Below are 20,962 nucleotides of genomic sequence, written 5' to 3'. Positions count from 1 at the left end.
ATCCCCTTTCTGACTTAAGTATCGAAGGGCCTTCGTCGGAACCCCCAGCCAAAGGCTTTTTGCAAGTCAGCCGGAGACGACCGTTCGCCGCCACACCGCAGCCGAAGCTCCTTCTTCTCAGGCCGTGGTCACCCTCGGGTCCAATTTTCAGCAACACCCAGCATTCTTAAGAAACAACTAATGTTTTGGATGTATTATTATATTTTTCTGGAGAATAATTTAGAATGAACCCAAAATTTCATGCCTCTCTCTCTCTCTCTCACACACACGGAACTTCATGCTCTTGAACCAAACTTGTAAATTGTATCGTTGGTTGGGGCATTTTTGGTGCATCCTAAATTTCAAAATATCGAGTGTGTGCGCTCTACCACCACGGTCTCTCTCTCTCCCACATCCCACCATCGGTGGCGGAAGAGGGAAACCCAAAATTTTCAACTCCCAGCATTCTTAAGAAACGACTAATGTTTTGGATATATTATTATATCTTTCTGGAGGATAATTTAGAATTAACCCAAAATTTCATGCCTCTCTCTCCCTCTCTCTCTCTCTCTCTCACAGAGAGAGAGAGAGAGCGCTTTATGTTCTTGATCCAAACTTGTAAATTGTATCCTTGGTTGGGGCATTTTCGGTGCATCCTAAATTTCAAAATATTGGGTACACTCTACCGCCGCGGTCTCTCTCTCACCCACATCCTACCGTTGGTGGAGGAAGAGAGAAACCTACCATGAGTCCGTGACTTCGAACGATTGAGCTCAACATTCTCCCTTCCTTCGAACTCTTTAGAATTGAAGATCTCCGACGTCCTACGCCCGATGGCGACGGTACGTGAAACATCTGACCTTGTCTCTCCGACCTCTTCTTGATCCAACCGTTGCTTCTTCTCTCATATTGTTCTTCTGTTTTTTCCTCCACCTTCCCCTTTTTCTTGGATTCTTGATTTTCTCGAAATTTGGATTTATTGTTCTCCTCCTTCACACTGTTGACCCCAACTTCTTTATTTTATTTTATTTTATTTTATTTTATTTTATTTTATTTTTTTCTGTTGGTAATCCAACCTCTTTGTCTTTCTCCGATTTCGATTAGGGTTGTGAAGCAATTATCTTTTCTAAACCCCTTTTGGTACGACATATTGTTGGTCTGAGGAACATGATAGATATGCTTCATTAGCCCCGATATTTTGCGTTGTCTTTGGCGTCAGACCTTCTTGAATTACAGGAAGTTGCATTTCTTTGATTATGGGAAACGTTTCTTGAAATCTTAGCTCTGCCTGCGTTAAGGGAAGAAGGGGCATCTCAACAGCCATACCTTTTTGAATTAAAGAAGTGGCATTTCTTTGATTATGGAAAGCGTCTCTTGAAATCTTAGCTTTGCCCGCGTTAAGGGAAGGAGCATGTCAACAGCCAGGAAGAGATCCTGTTCTCAGAGACAGCGATGCTCAGAAGCAATGCAGTTGCGAAGAAAATCTTTGCCACATGAAAATGCACTGCACCACACGGTTATTCTTTACCAGGTACAATTTATTTCTTCATCATGTTAGTAAAGTCAAAGATTCAAGATTTCATTTTCGTTGGCTCTCATTCATTGAAGACATGTTTCTTTTTTGCTTGTTAACTACATGATTGTTCTTTTCATGAATGGTTAAGTAGCAAGGAGATACGCCCAAAATTTATCATGGGTAATGCTTAGTGTTGTTTGTTGCTTGGCCACCGGAATCCTATGTTCCAGTTGGAACATACGCGTGTAATGGAATCTAAAACATGGGTGGAGCATACTCTGGGCAGGAAATTTGCTGGGTTTGTAATTACTTTAAGGTGCCAACCGACCATCATTGTGCTCTCATGCATATATTCAAACTTGCAAAAGGCTGGGGTTGCCCAGATGAGTTCTTTGTTGCTTTCGGTAGAAGGAATTTTGACAAAATAGAAACACATAAACAATTACTGCTTATTGAGAAATCGCAATTATTATCTTTCCCAGTTCCTGATCTAATCGTTTTGTTTGACTGCAGCCTCACTTGCGAACATATTTGGGATCATCCAATTTTTGTAATAAATTGTGATCATGTAGTTAGTACAGGTGGCAATCATCATACGTGATAAATTGCACTTTTTCCATGTGGGCATAGTTCCATGGGATCCTGAGATGTGGTTTTGAGGCACGTTGAACATGCTAGGAGGCCGATACTGCCTCGACAGAGAGCAAGGCCATAGACCCAGTCCAGGATTTCACCTAGGTTTTGTTGAAGGATTAGTAGGAGAGCAAAGGATCGAGGTTAACTTGGAAGTTCTAGTTGGTGGTCTAGCAGTTTATGCCTTGGCATCTGCAATATAAAAGTTCAAAGAAAGACAGCATAAAGTAGTTGAAAGAACTTTCAAAGAAAGAAGCATTAGCAACATTGCCTTTGAACCCATCAAGTCATGAATATTAGATTTTAAATGTTGCTAGAACTGCAATTCTTTGCTTTGACTGTATCTTACAGGGCACAACCAATGATGTGACAGCCTTTCTAATCCTTGGAAGAAGTCAGATAAAAGACATAGCGACACTGATATTTTAAGAGTGGGTCAAAAAATTAATACAGTGATGGTGATTAACAGGGGAGGGGAGGCACCCAATTTTGTTATTTGGAAAATTCTGGCAGTGCGACTACCAATATGCTCATGACTAGAGCAGAAGACCTCTTAATTAGTATTGGAATAATAACATAAAAGGTTAGCCCTTATATTCACATTTGCTGAAACTTGATTAGCAGTCTGAGGATGCACAGCCATTACAGTAATGTTGATGAAACAATATTTCATCTTATTTACTTTAGGTGGTTGCTTTATCTGCTGCATTTCATCTCATAATATATGTTGTGTACTTCTAGATTAGCCATGCTTATATGACAATGTTGAGATAGAATAAATACCCTCATTACCGGTGGAACTGGAATGAGTGCATTGGATGACCATTCAATTGAGGAAGAAGCTGGTGAATTTACGTTTACATGTAGCCACTAGCTTTCGATTGCTGCAGATATGCATATTGGGTAATTGCACTTGTTTGAGGAGGTTGAGTGATGTAAACATGGACTAAGACTTGGTCATGGGAAATTTCTACCGGGGGTTACTTCCCAGCTTCATAAATTCCCCAGAAACTCGAATGGGTACTCACTTCCTAAGTATTTCCTTCAATTTTTTTTAAATTCATTTCCTTGGATCCATTTCTGCATCTGCTCCCAGTTTTGGCAACTAAGGTTTAAAGCATGACATACCTAGAGACATGGTGTCAAAGGATGAGCTTCTCATAATGGAATCATCGGAATACAGAACAAAATCATAAACTTCTTGCAAAAATAATGTGATTGCTTCCTGGTACACCTTACAGATTACTCCTTTGACTTCATAACTTGATAGTTGACAAGGCCAATATGACTGAATTGCTTATGATGTCTATAATTTTTCCCATTAGATTACAGTTTCTTAAATTTGCTAACTTTTAAGATGTTTATTATGTGGTAGTAAAATTTGTCTTGGTACCTCTATTTTTTGGTGCTAACAAGGTGACAAAATGCTATAAAATTATGAGGGATTGTCAGTTCTTCTAAAACAGAGTGATCAGAGTTTCTTCAAGTCCTCTTATCATGCCTAGTTATTAGTATAATACCACTTCTATCAGGACAAAAGACATTTTTCTCTGGTCTCTTTCCTCGGCTCTTAGGTTGCTGCAGTTCATACTTTTAATCGCCCAACCTAATTAGAGCAAATATCATTTTTGCTTTTATGCACTTTCCTTCTCTTGTCTATTTGGATTTGCAATTGTGTATCCACAACCATTCTTTGGTAATTTTGCTTGAGGTTAGGTTTATGTCCTTGTTCTCTATGCATCATTTTCTTGAACTTTGTTTAAATTCTGGAAGATCAGTAAACATGGAAATAAAGGAAATCAAGTAATAGATTGTCTTGTAAGAGAATGGGCAGACATGAGGCGCGCACACTAGATTTCCAGTGTTTCTGAGGGTCTGATAAAAAATGCAGGTGTTACATCCATGATGAAAAATCTTTATAATTTTGAAGAAAGACCATAATTGTTCAAGATATTCATCAACCTTCTTCTACTTAGCTTCATACATTTATCTAGGTTCAAGTTCTGTAATCGACACCTCATTTGGTGACTTTGGTATTAACTTGCTTGAAGATTTGTCATACGTACCTCTAGATAAACCAACTTCATTTGAATAAGCATCTGAATCAATGCCACTCTTTCCTATGCAAAATGCTGGTCTAGAAGGAGCCGGGAGAGACACAGAGATACTGCTGAGCATCACAACAACTTGTAACATGTTGGGTCTATCAGATGGATTTTCCTGGACACACAATAGGCCAATTTGAACACATCTTAACACTTCGCCTCTTGGGCAATGGTTGCCTAAAGATGGGTCCAATATCTCCAAAATTGTTCCTTTGACCCACTGCTCCCAGACCTGCATGAAATGAATTTATTCAGTCATCTAGGACAGAACAACAGTTGTATTTATGCAATTGAAAACTCACATAGCTCACTGTATCTTCAACATATTCAGAATTAGAAAAATCACTGTTCTTTCTGCCTGTCACGATCTCTAAAACCAGAACACCAAAGCTGTATACATCTGACTTGATAGAAAACTGCCCATGCATGACATACTCTGGTGCCATATATCCACTGTAATAAGTTGAGTATATTATTTAAAATACTCTTTAATCAACCATCACTGGAATGCATTGGTAATTCTTTCAAATAGAGAATGCATAGGTTGTTCAAGATTTCTACTTACAATGTTCCAACGACTTGGTTCGTGGTGCACTGAGTTTGGTCTCCACCAAAAAGCCTAGCCAAACCAAAGTCTGAAATCTTTGGGTTCAAATCTGCATCTAATAAGATATTGCTAGCTTTTAAATCCCGATGTATAATTTTTAATTGAGATTCTTCGTGCAGGTACTGTAGACCTCGAGCAATCCCGCCAATGATCTTGTTCCTTCTTCCCCAGTTTAGCTGTTCACGCTTCTCATGATCTATGTCATACAAACTTGATAATCAATTAAGGATGATCAATTAAGGCAATACATATGAGAGTACGTCCAAAGAGGGCTTAAACATAAGATGGTCAGACATTTGTTTCTTCTGCACTAACAAAAGGGTTATACTAGAAACACAACTAGATTTAGTTGGAAGAGGAGAGCCTACATTTAAACAAACACCAAAATTGGAGGTTCAGTATTAAGTTATAGTTCAACAATATTATGGTGGCTGCATACGTTTAATAGTCAGTTTTGAGTGGATGAAGAAATTATACCAAAAAGAATGGTGTCCAGGCTTCTGTTAGGCACATATTCATAAACAAGCAACTTCTCTTGTTCTTCTAAGCAAACACCCAGAAGCCTTACAAGATTCCTGTGCTGGAGTTTTGCAACTAAAACTAGCTCATTTCTCAGCTCTCTGAATCCTTGTGATGAACTAGCTGATAACCTCTTCACTGCTATTTCTCGTCCATCAGGTAGTAGTCCCTATACAGAATTATAAGGTTAACAGGAGTTATATAGAACCTAAAGAAATTAAAGATAAATATAGAACTGATTTGGATCAAGAAGATTACGTATGATAAAGTTTTTTATTGGAGTACAATTCTATTAAGATTAGATATAGAGAAGTTGACGCAATAGGCTACCATGATACCTTGTAAACTGCACCAAAGCCGCCTTCTCCAAGTTTGTTCTCTTCAGAAAAGTTAGATGTTGCAAATCGTAGTGTAGATATATCAAGTAATAGGGACTCGACACTTGCGATTTCCTCCGGGCTACTCCCATATACTGAAAGTGCACGGAATTTTGAAACTATTGTCAAAAATATCTTTTGAATCTTACAAATAATGATAAGAAGATGAGATAATTGGACCCGAAAAAAATTCGGAAAATGATGTTGCTTAATTAAACCAAGTTAGCTCTAAATCAAGACCAATATATAGATCGTTGCCTCTCAAGGCGGCAACTTGTGGACTGTTGGACCTCGTTTTAACAGGCTTATTAAAGGCTATTGAAATAAATAATCAAGCAATGCACACTTTTTTTTGCTTATAGTAAACCTTTCTAAGCATAACTTCTATACTAACTTCACCTAAGATTTCATCATTTTTTCGTCTTGGTAGAACTTTGGTCAAGCTCCAACAAAAATGTAAAGAAAAGAGCTGGATATTTTGTGAAACAATAGAAAGCATTTAATTCATGGGTTACTTACATGGTAACTTTACAAATGGCTTCCTCCTCCTCGAGATGCAAATGCAAATTATGGAGATCAGCACGAATGCAGTTACTAGAGGTATAGCAATAGCAAGGACCATACCGATGGCCATTTTCTTCTTTCCTGCATTTGATAAATGACCACTTTCATTTGCATTTCTGTTTCAACAAGGCATATTGACGATAACAAGACATGGAGCCATTGGTTAAGACATACATCATATTAGTGCATCTTTATTGTCAGTTACAAATGTTTGTGGCATGTATGGCAATTGAGGCCGGTCATATTGTGGGAAAGCTTTTATTAGTATTTATTCTATAAACCTTATGATTCTTATCTGGTAGGCTTGTTAACTAGAGTGTCTCGGATAAGTGAATTGAGTTTGGATACTTTGTGGTGCATGTTTTACACCATAGAGGGTTGTATAGTCCTTGATCATTGCCATGTCATCTGATCGTGGAGATAGACAACTGTCAAATACGGCATCATGTTGCGTTCCAAATGTTGTACATCACTATTGGATGCTAAATAGCCATCTGTCTCCATGATCGGATGACATGGTGGTGATTGAGGGTTGTACAGTTCTCTCTAGTGCAAAACATGTATTGCAGAGGATCCCTACTCAAGTGAATTAGGTGTGAAGCAAAACTAGGGTTCCAAAATGGATTGCCATTCAAAAGGAATCCATGTGCAAACTTTTAATGCTCCTAGGTTAGTAATCAGCATGTGATTTTATGGAATGTTAATTTGGTGCAAGTATGATAGTGCGAACTACCTTTGATCGAACAATGATATACTTGTGCTAGCCGGTAAACCCTTAAATTAAAGAAAAGGTTCACTACTTTAGCTGGTTTGTAGAAATAATCCTCATATATTACAGCACCAAGCATTAGTGCCTCACTATGTTGCTTATATAATATTGCTTTCTTTTTTTTTGTTTTTTTTACTAGAGGCTAGTAAGGAAGAGTTAGATCTTTATTGTTACTTTAAATTTTTTTTTGTATGTGTACCCTTCTAAATATATGAAATTATATAAGTATCTTCGTAAAATTACTATTTACTTGTAAAATAAACGGCTTAAAATTAAAATAATTGAAATATCTTTATCGGTGGATATGCAAAAAAAAGTTGTAAGAGTATACATGCAATTAACAACTTTATGAGTGTATTCATACAATTTTTCATATTTAATTCAAAAAATCTTTTAAAAAATTTAAAACTCGGTTGAAATGTATCGAATCTTTTATGATTCAGTTGGATCGATAAGTCAAAAAAATTAAAAAATGGTATGCATGCAAAATAATAAGTATTTTATGAGGATATACATATAAATAGCAATTTTATGAAAATATTAATATAATTTTATATATTTTAAAGAATATACGTGCAAAAAAATCTATTTTAAATCACCCACCACTTCTCAACTAAGCTATGTATAAAGATACGTTCAGCCAAAAAAAACGAAAAGAAAATGTAGCCATAAAACTCAAATTGATAGGATATTACTAAACAGATTAGAAATGATTGGATGGCAAATAGAGTAGGAAGGACTCATCTATTCCCTATTAAGTCACCGTCGATAAACCGATGCTATTGCGACTAGTTCACTAGTACCGGTCGGCTACTCCCCTTACCTTCTTCCTCGGGTGTTTTGGTAGGTGGAGGGACTACCGGCGCTGGTGCGTTCTCCAGCGGCTCCTCAAGTCTTAGCGACGGTGCCCCGTCGAAGAACTTGTATATCTCGTACCTAAAATTGCAGCTTGGTGTGAGCACCCTCCCTCCCTCCTTCCCCTGTAGCTGTGTCGGTCTTGGATCAAGGATATCTTGGAGGCACTGCTGGCACTGGCTCGGCGACAGGTCCCGTGTGCACTGCACCAGACCATATATCTCAGGAAAAGGAGCCTTGGTGGAATTCACCATCAGCCCGGTGGCGAACCTCCTCGTCGAGTTGGAGACGGCCCAATCGGTGATCGCGCTCATAAGCTCGTCCACAATCTTGTCGAACCGGCCGGGGTCGGTCACGTTGTTGACGTTCCACTGGATATCCCGCACCGAGGTGTCGACGGTCGAGAAGAAGCGCAGGTTGGAGTAGCGAAGGAGGCAGTCATCGTAGTATACGATGGCGCCTTGGTTGTACGGGCAGAGCTGGGGGGCGTCTTGGATTGCGTCGCTGAGGCAGAAGCGGCAGACCGAGGCGTTGGTGTCGCCGCGGCACATGGCGAGGCCGTATATTTGGTTGGGGATCTGGCCGACGGTGGCGTTGAGGAAGCCACCGGAGAGAGAAGTGTTGGAGGCGAGGGAACGGAGGAGGAGGTTGAGGTTGGTCTCATAGGTGCTGTTGGCGGTATAGTTGCCGGTGCTGCCACACTGTTTGCCGAGGAAATCGCCGGCAGTGGGAGAGGAAAGGAATATGAGGAAGAGAAGGCATAGGAAGAAAGGGAAGGAAACATGGCGAAATGATACCATGGACAACGGTTACAGCGGGAACCCAGTGGTTCTGAGCACGACAGAGCAAAGTTGTTAAGTATGGCTGGCTGTGGAAACAGGGTGCGAGCTAGAAATGCCTTTGGAACGGGAAACTGTGAGGCGACACGTTCGGAGGAAGCTGGAAATGCCTTTGGAACTGGGAGGCGACACGTTCGGATCGAGGAAGCTGGAAATGCCTTTGGAACGGGAAACGACTATGAGCAGAAGCGGTCGATTTAGTCGTCGTTGTATTTTGCGATTTACCATGCCGACGAGGATGCGACTGTGAGGCAGCGTTGGCCCAATATGACCAGTTAGATTATGGCGAATTAGGGTTCAGTCCAGCGGCATGGCTGCATGGATTTGATCAATAGTTGTTAAGACCAGATGCAATGGCCTTGGCAATTTGCATCTGTATCTCGGCATTCATGATTTTGCCTACTCAAACCAGAAACAATCCACGAGGGCCCTGGAATGTCCACCATAAGATCGGCAGGTGTTCTCATGTTTGTAAATTTGCAACCTAACTCTCACGTTTGTCCCAGTCAAGTTCCATGCGAAATAAATAGCAAATACAAACACGCAATCTTTTTTTTGGTACAAAACACGCAATCTTTGTGGACGAAAATGAAAGGAGTGGTCTGTTTGACCTGAGGAAAGGTTGTTGGTCAACATAAGTGGGCTTGAAAAACTATCTATGAACAACTGGATACAATTCAACTTACGGAAGAGAGGGACAAAAGTATTGCTGTGGAATCTCTAGAAAGCACCGTGTGGGGCGTTTAATATCGCACCATATCAGCTAGTTTGAGAATCTTAAAGCAGATGCCACAGGGGACCAGACGGGAACCAACATATATAAAAGGTTCTGTTAGATCTCCAGAGGACAAACTCACCTCGCCCCTCCGATCTCTTCTTGATCCAACTGCTTCTTGCTTCTTTTTTTTTCTAAAGAAAAGAGAAAAAAAAAATCGCCTTTTTTCTTTCACTTTGTACCCGATCAATTTCTTAGGGTCCCGTGGGTGGTCGTACATTCTTGATCCCAATTTTTTTAGGATTTCTCTTGCTTTGTTAAATAATTATCTTTTCTAGTAACACCTCTAAATTGATATATTGGTAGTCTGAAATCTGAATAACTTGATGTGCTTCATTCCGTCTTTGTCGCTGCCCCTTCGCGTTGCCATGGGCTGCAGCGGAATCGAACGCTTATGAGAGCCTGTCCGAATTCCAGAAGCTGTAAATTTTGCTGACAACGAGAAGCGCTTGTTGAAAGCTTGGGTGATTCAGATTGTTGCCTGCGTTAAGGGGAGACTGTGAATGTTAACAGCCAGGAAGAGATTTCATCTTTGGCTAAAGTGATGGTCAGGAACATTGGAGCTGCAAAGAAAATTTTCACCACATAGAGTTCCAATGCACCATGGTTATTATTTAACATCTAGGACTTATTTTTTTTGTGTTAACAAACAAAAATTTTAGGATTTCATGTTTATTAAATCGTGTTGATATATGAAGGCAAGTTTCATGAGATGCACAACACTAAAGACCATGAACTTTGGATTTTCGCTGGCTAGTTAATTGAATGATTCATTTTCTTAACGGTTAGGTGGCAAGGGGATATGCCCAACATGTATTGTGGTTAATGCTTAATGTTGCATTTTGCAAGATTCCCTCAGCACAATTAGTATTCAGTGCTACATCTGAAACTTACGTGGCTAGGAGTTTGTGTGGGTGTGCAAGAGCCCTACCTGGCCTCAAAAGATATTTGAGACATGGCTAACATAGGTGCTGGTCACAAAATTTGCTGGGTTAAATAGTAAGTTTTAGGTGTTAGATAACCCTGGCTATATATTTGTTAGGGATACAACATGTCGGGAATAGATCGGCTATGCCATTATCCGTACGTGCTCCGTACTTGCCTCAGGGCGGGGCGGGGTAGGTAGAGTCAAGAAAAGGGGTGGGGCAAGTAAAATTAAATGAGGTAGGTTGGATGGGTTGAGTTAGATAAAGTTACAAAATCAATTTTTTTCTTACATATAAATCAATTTAGTTATTTATTTATTTGCCTTGAGGAAGAAATTTGTGAAGATATATATATATATATATATATATATATATATATATCCAGATTGGGTTCGGAGTGGGTTTTACCATTATTTATATCTGCCCCGGATCTATTACGGGTTAGGTGAAATCTGCTCCATTCAAATTGGGTCGGGTCGGGTCGGGTGCCTGATGGGACGGAGTAAATTGTAAGCCCTAGTGTTTGTGCATTCCTGCTAGGTTTAGACCTAAAAATGTTTTATTTTCTTTCGGGAGGGGGTGAGGGGCAGGCAGATGAGCTTTTGGTTGCCTTAGCTCAAAGGAATTTTGAATGCCATGGATCAGCTCTTAATTGATTAAAACAAAGTTCACAAGTGTTTAGTGATCACATATAGCTAAAGACATGAAATCTCGTCACAAGTATTGAAAAGTAAAAGAACATGCTTGGTCACACTCACCAGTAATTTCACCCAATGCCTTATTGCTGATTGGCAGCGCATTTTACCAAGTATTTTTTGTGGCATTTAAATTTTTACTATAAATAATGTACAAACATTGAGTCTCCCTTTAAAAGCTAGCTATCAAAGTAAAACTTTCATGAGTTGTCTTGTGGCTTATTGTTTTACAAAATGTCAAAGAAGTTAAAACTTTATGCCGAATTACTGATGCTTCCTATGCTTTGAAAGACAAGCTTATATGATGAAATTAATGTAACAAATTGCTGTCATGCAGAAATTAAAATGCAATTATTTTCATAGCAAGTGGATATCTATTTGGCAGCTAGGCCATTTCAATAACTTCCTTCTGAAGTAGCATAATAATAATTCTAAGTTTCTGAGTTAGCTTTTCATGCCTTGCCCCCTGAAAAATACCAAAATATGTAATAATCATAACTTTGAAAGATGCCCCTTCGAACTTATGATTTGAAATGTATATAGAACTCTTTAGGAATAATGAAGGCCAATATCTGGTCAAAACTTTTTCTTTCTGATGCAAATATCTAGTTAGCATAGGGAAAGGAAAAAAATATTTTGTACAAGTACTGTCTCATCATATATAATAAGGTATTTTTGATTACCTTGCTTACACATCAAACATATTAAACTATCTATATGTAATTTGTGAAGTCGAAATATAATTCCAAAACTACAAAAACAACCAGCCATCTAGATTTAAAAGGCAGGCTGATGGAATACAAACATTTACTACTACAGTTGTTTCTCCCCCTATTGAGGGTTTAGTTCGGTAATTGACGCCTCATTTGAAGAGAATATAGTTGATGTACTTGTAGACTGCTCGTGTTTACCTCTAGATGGACCAGCATCTTCAACAAATCCATATGACTCTGTCAAGGCATTTGCATAAAAAAATGCAGGCTGTGAGGGAGTTTGGAGTTTCATTTTGTGCCTGTTGAGCATCAAAAAGACTGATAACATGTTTGGCCTGTCACTTGGATTTTCCTGTACACATAACAGCCCAATGTTGATGCATCTCACGATGTCGTGGCTTGAATAATTTTCAGCCATACTTGGATCAACTAATTTCAGTGCTGTCTCATTGGTCCAACATTGCCATGCCTCGTAAAAGTGTGTTAGAATATGGCATAGTCATCTCTAGACTTGTATCATGGTAGAAAATGTAAATGCCAATTTTGTAGTTACTTACATAGCTTAGAAGATTCATCACATTTCCAGGGTCATAGAAACTATTGTTCCTTCTTCTGCTGACGATTTTCAAAACTAATACACCAAAACTAAAAACATCTGACTTAAGGGAAATACTCCCATGTATAGCATACTCTGGTGCCATATATCCACTGCAAACCATTAACAATCAAATAATGTGAACCATTAAGGCTTAAAGCACAGTGAAATTTAGGCTTCAAAAACTTACTATGTTCCTACAACTTTAGTTGTCTTGCTTTCAGTATGGTCTCCACCAAAAAGTCTTGCCAATCCAAAGTCTGCAATCTTGGGATTCATGCTTGCATCTAACAAAATGTTGCTAGCTTTTGGATCTCGATGAATAATTCGTACTCTAGAATCTTCATGAAGATACAATAGTCCACTAGCAATCCCTCGAATGATGTTGTGTCGTTGTTCCCAGTTTAGTTGTTCACTTTTGGCTGCATCTAGTTAATCCAGATAGAGCATGTTTAATGTTATGTACCACTGCCAAAAATGGTTAATTTATTAATTTATAGAGATCAAATTGTATGCTAACCGAAAGAGCATTGCTGGTTTAGTTGGCTAGCACAAACCTATTAACGTATATATTGATCATCCAATTTGACCTTGAGAAGTTCTACATGCTCAGCCTTCCTGAGAAACCAAAACAAACAAAACTCTGGGATTATGTATCACCTACTACGGAACTTCTTTTGAGTGAATTTTGTTCAGAACTTCCTATTATTTTTGAAGTTTTTTTGGCCCTCTTGTTTTGTAAATATGAGTGTCTTTTCTATGTATTTTGGAGTACCTGCATGAATCTTTTGTGAGCATTTTCATTTTATATACTCATTTTGGCATATGTTAAGAATATAGTCATGTTTTCATATCTAGCAAATATTATTGTGTGTCTTCACAATCTTATGCTATGTGTTTATATTGTGAAATTTTCTTTTCGCTTTGTTAGCTTCATAGATTTTCTTACTAAGCCTATTAATCTTAGATTAATTGGCAGGGATTTTAGCAGACCAGTTTTGACCTCAAATTTCAAACTTACATGTGTATACTCTTTCAATCATAGACGTTCTGTACTATATTTTGGGTCTAATTTTGGTATATGGTTCATTATAAAGTTAACAATTATAACCATTTGTAAGCATAAACAAGAAGACTTATCCCATCTAGTTTGGGTCACGTATTTAGGAATCTTATAATGTCATTGGTCCATATCCAAGCCAAGCAGTCTGAAATGATGAAGTCATTTCTCATATGAAAAATTAAACCTTAAATTACTAAATATGTTTCAGCAGACTTTGCAAGCAAGGTTTGTTAGGGACTTGGAGATATCTAAGCAATGGAAAAAGTACCAAATATAAATGTGTCGAGGCTCTTATTCTGGATGTATTCATAGACAAGCAACTGCTCTTGCATTTCCAAGCAATAACCCAACACTCTTACAAGATTTTTATGGTGAAGCCGAGCAACAAAATCCACTTCATTTCTTAATTGTTCTAGTCCTTGCCCTGAACTTTTTGAAAGCCTCTTTACAGCTATTTCCTGTCCATCTGATAATGTTCCCTGTTAGAAAGCATAAGAGAACTAAGTATTTTATCAATTTGTAACAGAAAATTAGAAGATAGCACTATACGCTGTTTATTATTGAAATTAATGAATCTTTGTCTAAACAGCCAGTAGCTTATACTAATCCATTACTACCTTATAAACTGTGCCAAAACCACCCTCTCCAAGCTTATTTGCACTGGAGAAATTATTAGTGGCTTCTTTGATTGTAGACAAATCAAATAGCAGAGAACTTTTCCTTGTAATATCATTGATGTCTTCCCCTATTAGCAAAAGAATGAGCAAGATAAAAAAACCCTCTGCCGTGTGCACAAATCAATATTTAATGAAAGAATGTGAAGGAAATAGTAGAAGAATTCACAGGGCATTCTGGATATGAATATCTTTGCCCAACAATGTTGCTGATAAATATAGCATGTTTTATAGGTGATTTATTCCTCACTTACATAGACTGCATTGGTTTTTCAAAGTATTATTTTACTAAATAAATAAATAATAAACAACCAATTATCTTGTTTGATCATTACATGAAACCTAGCATGGTCCCCATTGTTTAGGTGGCCACCTGAGCACCTAGGTACCTTGGCACTTGTTGCATACATGGATACTAGCTAGTGCAGCCATCCAAGCACCTACCTGGGTATTTGCACATAACCACTATCTAGTTCTTGAAGGTGCACCTAAGATGGATATTTAAGGTTGCACTAACTAATATCTAAATGTTTTTTATAATTTTTGAAAAAATTAAATAATATAATCATTATGACAAATTTTCTCTGTATGTGAGAGTTACTACATTTCATGCAAATTTAGTGAATCATTATGTAATTTAACTCCAATAACAGACCTATGTCCTTGGTATACCACGAAGGACCTTAAAAGGCTTGCTGCCCAGGTTTCCCTTATTGGTCTGACAACGTCGTGCATCCACAGAGTCTGGCAGATATTTGGGTATAGATGCAACAAGAGAATCCATTCGTAGTTATAAGCTGAACCTAAGACTGTTTAAATTGACACGCCAGCATAGGAAGGCCATAGAACCATGCACATCTGATGTCTAGTGTAAAGCACATTCAATGCACATGGTGATGTGATGAAATATGGATGACCAGGATTTAGGACATGTATTATCTCTACCTTTAATCCATGATGATGGGTTTCTTGTTCATTTATGGTTGATCAAAATATTTTCCATCTTTTCTCCAGAATGGTGATACATTTTGGGAATTCAATCACCCATTTACCATCATAGTTTATTCTTTGGCTACTCTGTGACCAATGACAAGAATTTGAGAATGTCTGTTGGCTACTTACCGATTCTTTTCTTTATAGCCTTCTGTCTCCACAAGGAAATGCAAACAAAGCATGCTAGCATGAGTATGACTACCACAAGGGAGAAAACAATAATGCGAGTTCTTGCTACATTCTTTTCTGAGGATGATAGTGTTATTTTGATGATTAACAAGCAATTATCTAGAGTATGTTATAAGTTAAATCGATACTTCATTAATAAGTCTATTACTCTCAGTATATTTGGATAAATTGATATAGATACATTTCATTGTTTATTTGAATGAATCCAACCTTGAGATGCAGCAAAGTGTGGATTGAGTCGACCCAAAGGATGATTGGGTCGACCCCTGCACTTCAAGAAAGCATTTGGCACACTTCTGCAAATATGGCACAAATGAACAGTGAGTTGGGTCGACCCAAGGAAAGCATGAGTCGACCCAAACATCAAGATCCTCAAACAGAAGACAGAAAATGGTTCTCTGGATTTACTGACAGGGTCGACCCAAGATATAGTTGAGTCGACCCAAGCTTGAGTCGACCCAAACCCTGAGAGGGTCGACCCAAAGGCAAGACAGAACAGAAGACAGAAAAGGTTCTCTGGAAACCCTGTTAGGGTCGACCCAAGAAAAAGTTGAGTCGACCCAACTGAACCTTGAGTCGACCCAAAGAAAGGTTGGGTCGACCTAAGTGAAGGAAGGCTGAATTTCAAGTTTCTGTGGATTCTGAGAGGGTCGACCCAAGGAATGTTTGAGTCGACCCAAGTGAAAGTTGGGTCGACCCAAGGACAGGTTGAGCCGACCCAAACACGGGCAGAAGCATAACGGCTAGTTCTGCAGATGTACTTTTTGTCCTTCCAACAGTGAGTAACGGCTAGTTTTTGAATTCTAACCATTGGGGCTTGTCCAATGGAGGTAGAAAACTATTTAAAGGGGCACTATTCATCAGATAGAACAACCTTTCCAAAGAATATCAAAGAGTACACAAGAAAGAGAAAGTGCCCTAATCTTCTTCATCCAAGTGCTTCATTCAAGAATCAAAGAAAGGGGTTGAGCAGATTCAAAGAGTCATCAAGAGCTCCATCCTCCCTTGAAGAGTGAAGCATCCTTGACAAAGAAGAGAGAAGTCACTACAAGCGATAAATACTTTCTAAACTCTTCTTTGTAGATTATATTATTTTATTTGCTCATCTAGGAGTTTAAATCTTCTTTCTTTATTTGTTAAACTACTTGTAAAGGTTGGTTGGTTAGCCCGCAAAACCAACGGAATAGGTTGATTGGTGAACCCGGAAAACCAATTGTAAAGGTTCGTTGGTGAGCCCGTAAAACCAACAAAGGTTCGTTGGTGAGCCCGTAAAACCAACATAGGTTTTTGGTGAACCCGGAAAACCAAAGTGTAAAGGTTTTTGGATTGTGAGCCCGGAAAACAATCCAACTGTAATCCGCGGGATTATAGTGAATTCCCAAGGGGTCGCTTGGGGAGTGGACGTAGGTGCTAAGGAGAGCACCGAACCACTATACTTTGTGTTGTTTGTATTGTGATCTGTTTTAAGCTTACTAATCATTCATTTGACATAAGTAAGATAGTTAAAATTAAAAGAAACCAATTCACCCCCCCTCTTGGCTTGTCACCTTGGGCAACAAGTGGTATCAGAGCAAGGTGCTCCAATATTACTCATTGATCTCACAATCAAGAGTTAAAGATCATGACAACCCAAGTGGGATGTTCTATGAGTGAGGGGCAATCTACAAATAGACCACCTCTATTTAATGGCACAAACTACACATATTGGAAAGCTAGGATGAGGATATTTATTCAAGCTCAGATTATGAATTATGGTACATCATTACTAGAGGACCTCACACACCCACACTTAATATAGAGGGCACTATCATACCCAAACCAGAAATGGATTGGAATGAAAGTGATAGAAGATTGGCACAGTTAAATACTAAAGCTATAAATGTACTTTATTGCTCATTGGATGTAAGTGAATTTAATAGAATATCTACTTACATCTCTGCTAAAGAAATTTGGGACAAACTTGAGGTCACTCATGAAGGGACCAATCAAGTTAAGGAGTCAAAGATAAACATATTGGTACACAAGTATGAATTGTTTAAAATGGAATCTACTGAGTCCATAACTGATATGTTTACTCGTTTTACTGACATTATAAATGGGCTTAAGAGTTTAGGAAAGTCTTACACTAACTCTGAATTGGTGCGAAAAATTCTCAGGTCTCTACCAAGAATTTGGGAGGCCAAGGTAACCGCAATTCAAGAAGCTAAGGACCTCAACACACTGCAATTAGAGGAGCTTCTAGGATCACTCATGACCCATGAGTTGACAATGAGGCAAAACTCGGAAGATGAGGTTAAGAGAAGAAAGCCCATTGCCCTAAAGACTACCACCCCTAAACAACAAACTGAATCGGAAGATTCAGATGATGATGATGAATTTGATGAAGAAGGGATGGCTATGCTTGGAAGAAAATTCAGAAAATTTATGAGAGGTAAGAATAGATTTTATAGAAAGAAACTCTTCCTCAAAGGTAGCTCAAGCAAAGAAAAGGGTAAGGACAAAGAAAAGGAAAAAGAAACTCCTATTTGCTATGAGTGTAACAAACCCGGGCATTATAAGATAGATTGCCCAGATTTGAAATGGATGGCAAGAAAACTGAAAAAGAAGAACTTCATGGCTGAATGGAGTGAAAGTGAGGAGTCAAGTTCTGAAGAGGAAGATCATCAAGAAACGGCCCAAATGTGTCATATGGCCAATGACGATGAGGTAGATTTTGAACTTGACTGTGATTTTACTGTTGATGAATTACATGATGCATTCTTAGAACTCATGGAAGAACATAAGAAACTAATCAATAAAAATAAAGTTCTAAAAGAAGAAAATCAATCTCTTATCAAAGATAAGTTAAAACTGTCTCATAACTATGAAACATTAAGTAGGAAACTTACAAATGAAACCAAGAATCTAATTGCTGAAAATATCAAGTTAAAAGAAGATGCTGAAAAATATAAATCCTTGGTAGATAAATTTACACTTAGTTCTACCAAATTAAATATGATTCTTGATAGTCAAAAAGCTGTATATGATAAGGCTGGATTAGGATATAAAACAAATAGGAAACAAAAATTCTTAAAGAACATTTTTGTAAAAGCTAAAAGTGAAAATATTACTTGTCATTGCTGCAATAAATTAGGACATAGAGCATATGAATGTAACTATAGAAAGTCCAGTCAAAACAAATTAAGTAATAATCAAAAGATTAAATTCAAGAAAGTTTGGGTTCCAAAAGGAACATCAAGTACTAACCCTAAAGGACCCAACATAGTTTGGGTACCTAAAGCTCTTTCTTGATCTTGATTGCAGGGGTGTCTTGCAGCTGATAAAGTGGAAAAACGATGGTATCTAGATAGCGGCTGTTCAAGACACATGACCGGTGACGTAAATCAATTTGTCACCTTGGAATCAAAGAAGGGTGGAGTAGTAACCTATGGAGACAATGGTAAAGGGCATATCATTGGAAAGGGTAAAATTTTCATTACTCCATCTATTTTTATAGAAAATGTCTTATTAGTTAAGGGATTGAAACATAATTTGCTTAGCATAAGTCAATTTTGTGATAAAGGGTTTAAAGTCACATTTGAAGCATCTGTATGCATAATCACAAATCCTAAAGATAATAGCATTGTACTTGTAGGACAAAGGCAAAGAAATATTTACTTAGTAGATCTTCATGAGTTAGGCAAGAAAAATGGATTATGCTTAATTACTAATGAAGAAAAGAAAAATGAAACTAGTTGGCTTTGGCATCGAAGACTAGGACATGCTAGTATGGAATTAATATCAAAACTAGTCAAGAAGGATTTAATAAAAGATGTGCCAAAATTGATCTTTAAAAAGGACAAAATCTGTGGACCATGTTCATTGGGAAAACAAACTAAATCATCTTTCAAATCAAAGAATATAGTCTCAACAACTAGACCATTTGAACTCATACACATGGATTTATTTGGACCTACTAGAACTGCAAGTCTAGGAGGGAAGAAGTATGGACTAGTTATTGTTGATGATTTTTCAAGATATACATGGGTTTCATTTTTGGCCCATAAGAACGAAGCATTTTCAGAATTCTTGAAACTGTATAATAATATCATAAATGAAAAGAAACTCACCTTAGTAGCAATTCGAAGTGATCATGGTACTGAATTTGAAAATCAACACTTTGAAGAATTTTGTACTAAAAATGGTATTTCACATCAATTTTCAGCACCTAGAACGCCTCAACAAAATGGGGTTGTTGAAAGAAAAAATAGGACATTGGCAGAAATGGCACGCACGATGTTGTGTGAGTCAAATCTTCCAAAGTACTTTTGGGCTGAAGCTATAAGCACTGCTTGCCATATTCTAAATCGAGTTTTAATACGACCAATAACCAAGAAAACTCCTTATGAACTTTGGAAGAATAAGAAACCAACTGCTAAATATCTTAAAGTATTTGGATGTAGATGTTTCATCTTAAACAATGGCAAGGAGGATCTAAGTAAATTTGATGCCAAATCAGATGAAGGTATCTTCTTAGGATACTCCACATCTAGCAGGGCATACAGAGTATTCAATAAAAGAACTCTAGTAGTGGAAGAGTCAGTCAATATTATATTTGATGAGTCTGATAGTGAGTCTGCTAGGAAAGAAAATATTGTTGATGATGATACAGAAATTATCGACTTTGAAAAGTTGAATATTGATGACGTGCCAATTCAAGATAAGGGAGATGATTGCGTGCCACCACAATCTCAAAACTTGCCAAAGGAATGGAGGTTTGCATATGGACACCCTAAAGACTTAATCATTGGTGATCCATCTCAAGGGGTAAGAACTCGATCATCTCTTAAAAATTTAAATGATTATCTTGCTTTTGTTTCACAATTAGAACCTAAGACTTATGAAGAAGCTGAAAAAGATACTAATTGGATAAATGCCATGCAAGAAGAATTAAATCAATTTAAAAGAAGTAATGTATGGACATTAACTGAAAGACCAAAGCATAACTCAGTAATTGGAACAAAATGGATATTTAGAAATAAATTAGATGAAAATGGAGTAGTTATAAGAAATAAGGCTAGACTTGTAGCTAAGGGATACAATCAAGAAGAAGGAATAGATTTTGATGAAACATTTGCTCCTGTAGCTAGATTAGAGGCGATTAGATTACTTCTAGCATTTGCATGTTTCATGGATTTCAAATTGTATCAAATGGATGTGAAGAGCGCATTCTTAAATGGTTTTATTGAAGAGGAAGTATATGTAGAACAACCTCCTGGTTTTGAGAATCATGAATTGCCAAATCATGTGTTTAAACTACATAAGGCATTATATGGATTAAAGCAAGCTCCTAGGGCTTGGTATGATCGATTAAGCAAATTTCTGCTTAATAATGACTTTAGTAGAGGAAATGTAGACAAAATACTATTTCTCAAAAGAAAGGACAAAAATCTATTAGTGGTTCAAATATATGTAGATGACATAATCTTTGGTGCCACAAATGATACTCTTTGCAAAGAATTTGCTGATTTAATGCATGGAGAATTCGAAATGAGTTTGATGGGAGAACTAAGCTTCTTTCTAGGATTACAAATCAA

The 20,962-nt window shown here is 37.7% G+C and overlaps 2 protein-coding genes and 1 long non-coding RNA gene across 3 annotated transcripts; 1 reads left to right on the top strand and 2 right to left on the bottom strand.

The window, feature by feature from the left end:
- Positions 1-724: 724 nt before the first annotated feature.
- LOC120110567 lies at positions 725-2,712 on the top strand. Its single transcript, XR_005511685.1, has 3 exons — positions 725-821; positions 1,262-1,510; positions 2,480-2,712. It is a non-coding gene; the product is annotated as an uncharacterized LOC120110567 (long non-coding RNA).
- A 1,206-nt stretch (positions 2,713-3,918) lies between these two features.
- LOC103696543 (cysteine-rich receptor-like protein kinase 6) lies at positions 3,919-9,260 on the bottom strand. Its single transcript, XM_039125877.1, has 7 exons — positions 7,893-9,260; positions 6,256-6,381; positions 5,698-5,831; positions 5,318-5,528; positions 4,799-5,036; positions 4,536-4,686; positions 3,919-4,465 (listed from the first exon to the last, which is right to left on the bottom strand). Exons 1-7 carry the CDS (start codon positions 8,722-8,724, stop codon positions 4,115-4,117), a joined length of 2,043 nt encoding a protein of 680 aa, XP_038981805.1. The 5' UTR covers positions 8,725-9,260; the 3' UTR covers positions 3,919-4,114.
- A 2,730-nt stretch (positions 9,261-11,990) lies between these two features.
- Positions 11,991-14,327, bottom strand: LOC103696545 (cysteine-rich receptor-like protein kinase 10; the record flags this gene model as incomplete). The annotated part of the gene is made up of 5 exons (XM_039126247.1): positions 11,991-12,341; positions 12,430-12,580; positions 12,658-12,895; positions 13,799-14,009; positions 14,148-14,327. Coding segments are annotated over 5 exons (1,131 nt in total), but the record flags the coding sequence as incomplete, so codon positions are not given.
- Between the last annotated feature and the right edge of the window lie 6,635 nt (positions 14,328-20,962).

The sequence above is a fragment of the Phoenix dactylifera genome, chromosome 4 (genome assembly GCF_009389715.1).
Source record: "Phoenix dactylifera cultivar Barhee BC4 chromosome 4, palm_55x_up_171113_PBpolish2nd_filt_p, whole genome shotgun sequence".
Taxonomy (NCBI): Eukaryota; Viridiplantae; Streptophyta; class Magnoliopsida; order Arecales; family Arecaceae; genus Phoenix; species Phoenix dactylifera.
The sequence above is the reverse complement of the archived record's forward strand: the minus strand, read 5'-3'. Positions and strand labels throughout refer to the sequence as shown.

Coding starts and splice junctions, on each gene's coding strand:
- LOC103696543 (XM_039125877.1), bottom strand. CDS start 8,724: ATGGTATCATTTCGCCATGTTTCCTTCCCTTTCTTCCTATGCCTTCTC. Junction 6,382..7,892: donor CAAAACACCCGAGGAAGAAG/GTAAGGGGAGTA, acceptor TATCAAATGCAG/GAAAGAAGAAAATGGCCATC. Junction 5,037..5,317: donor CCTGGACACCATTCTTTTTG/GTATAATTTCTT, acceptor TGTATGACATAG/ATCATGAGAAGCGTGAACAG.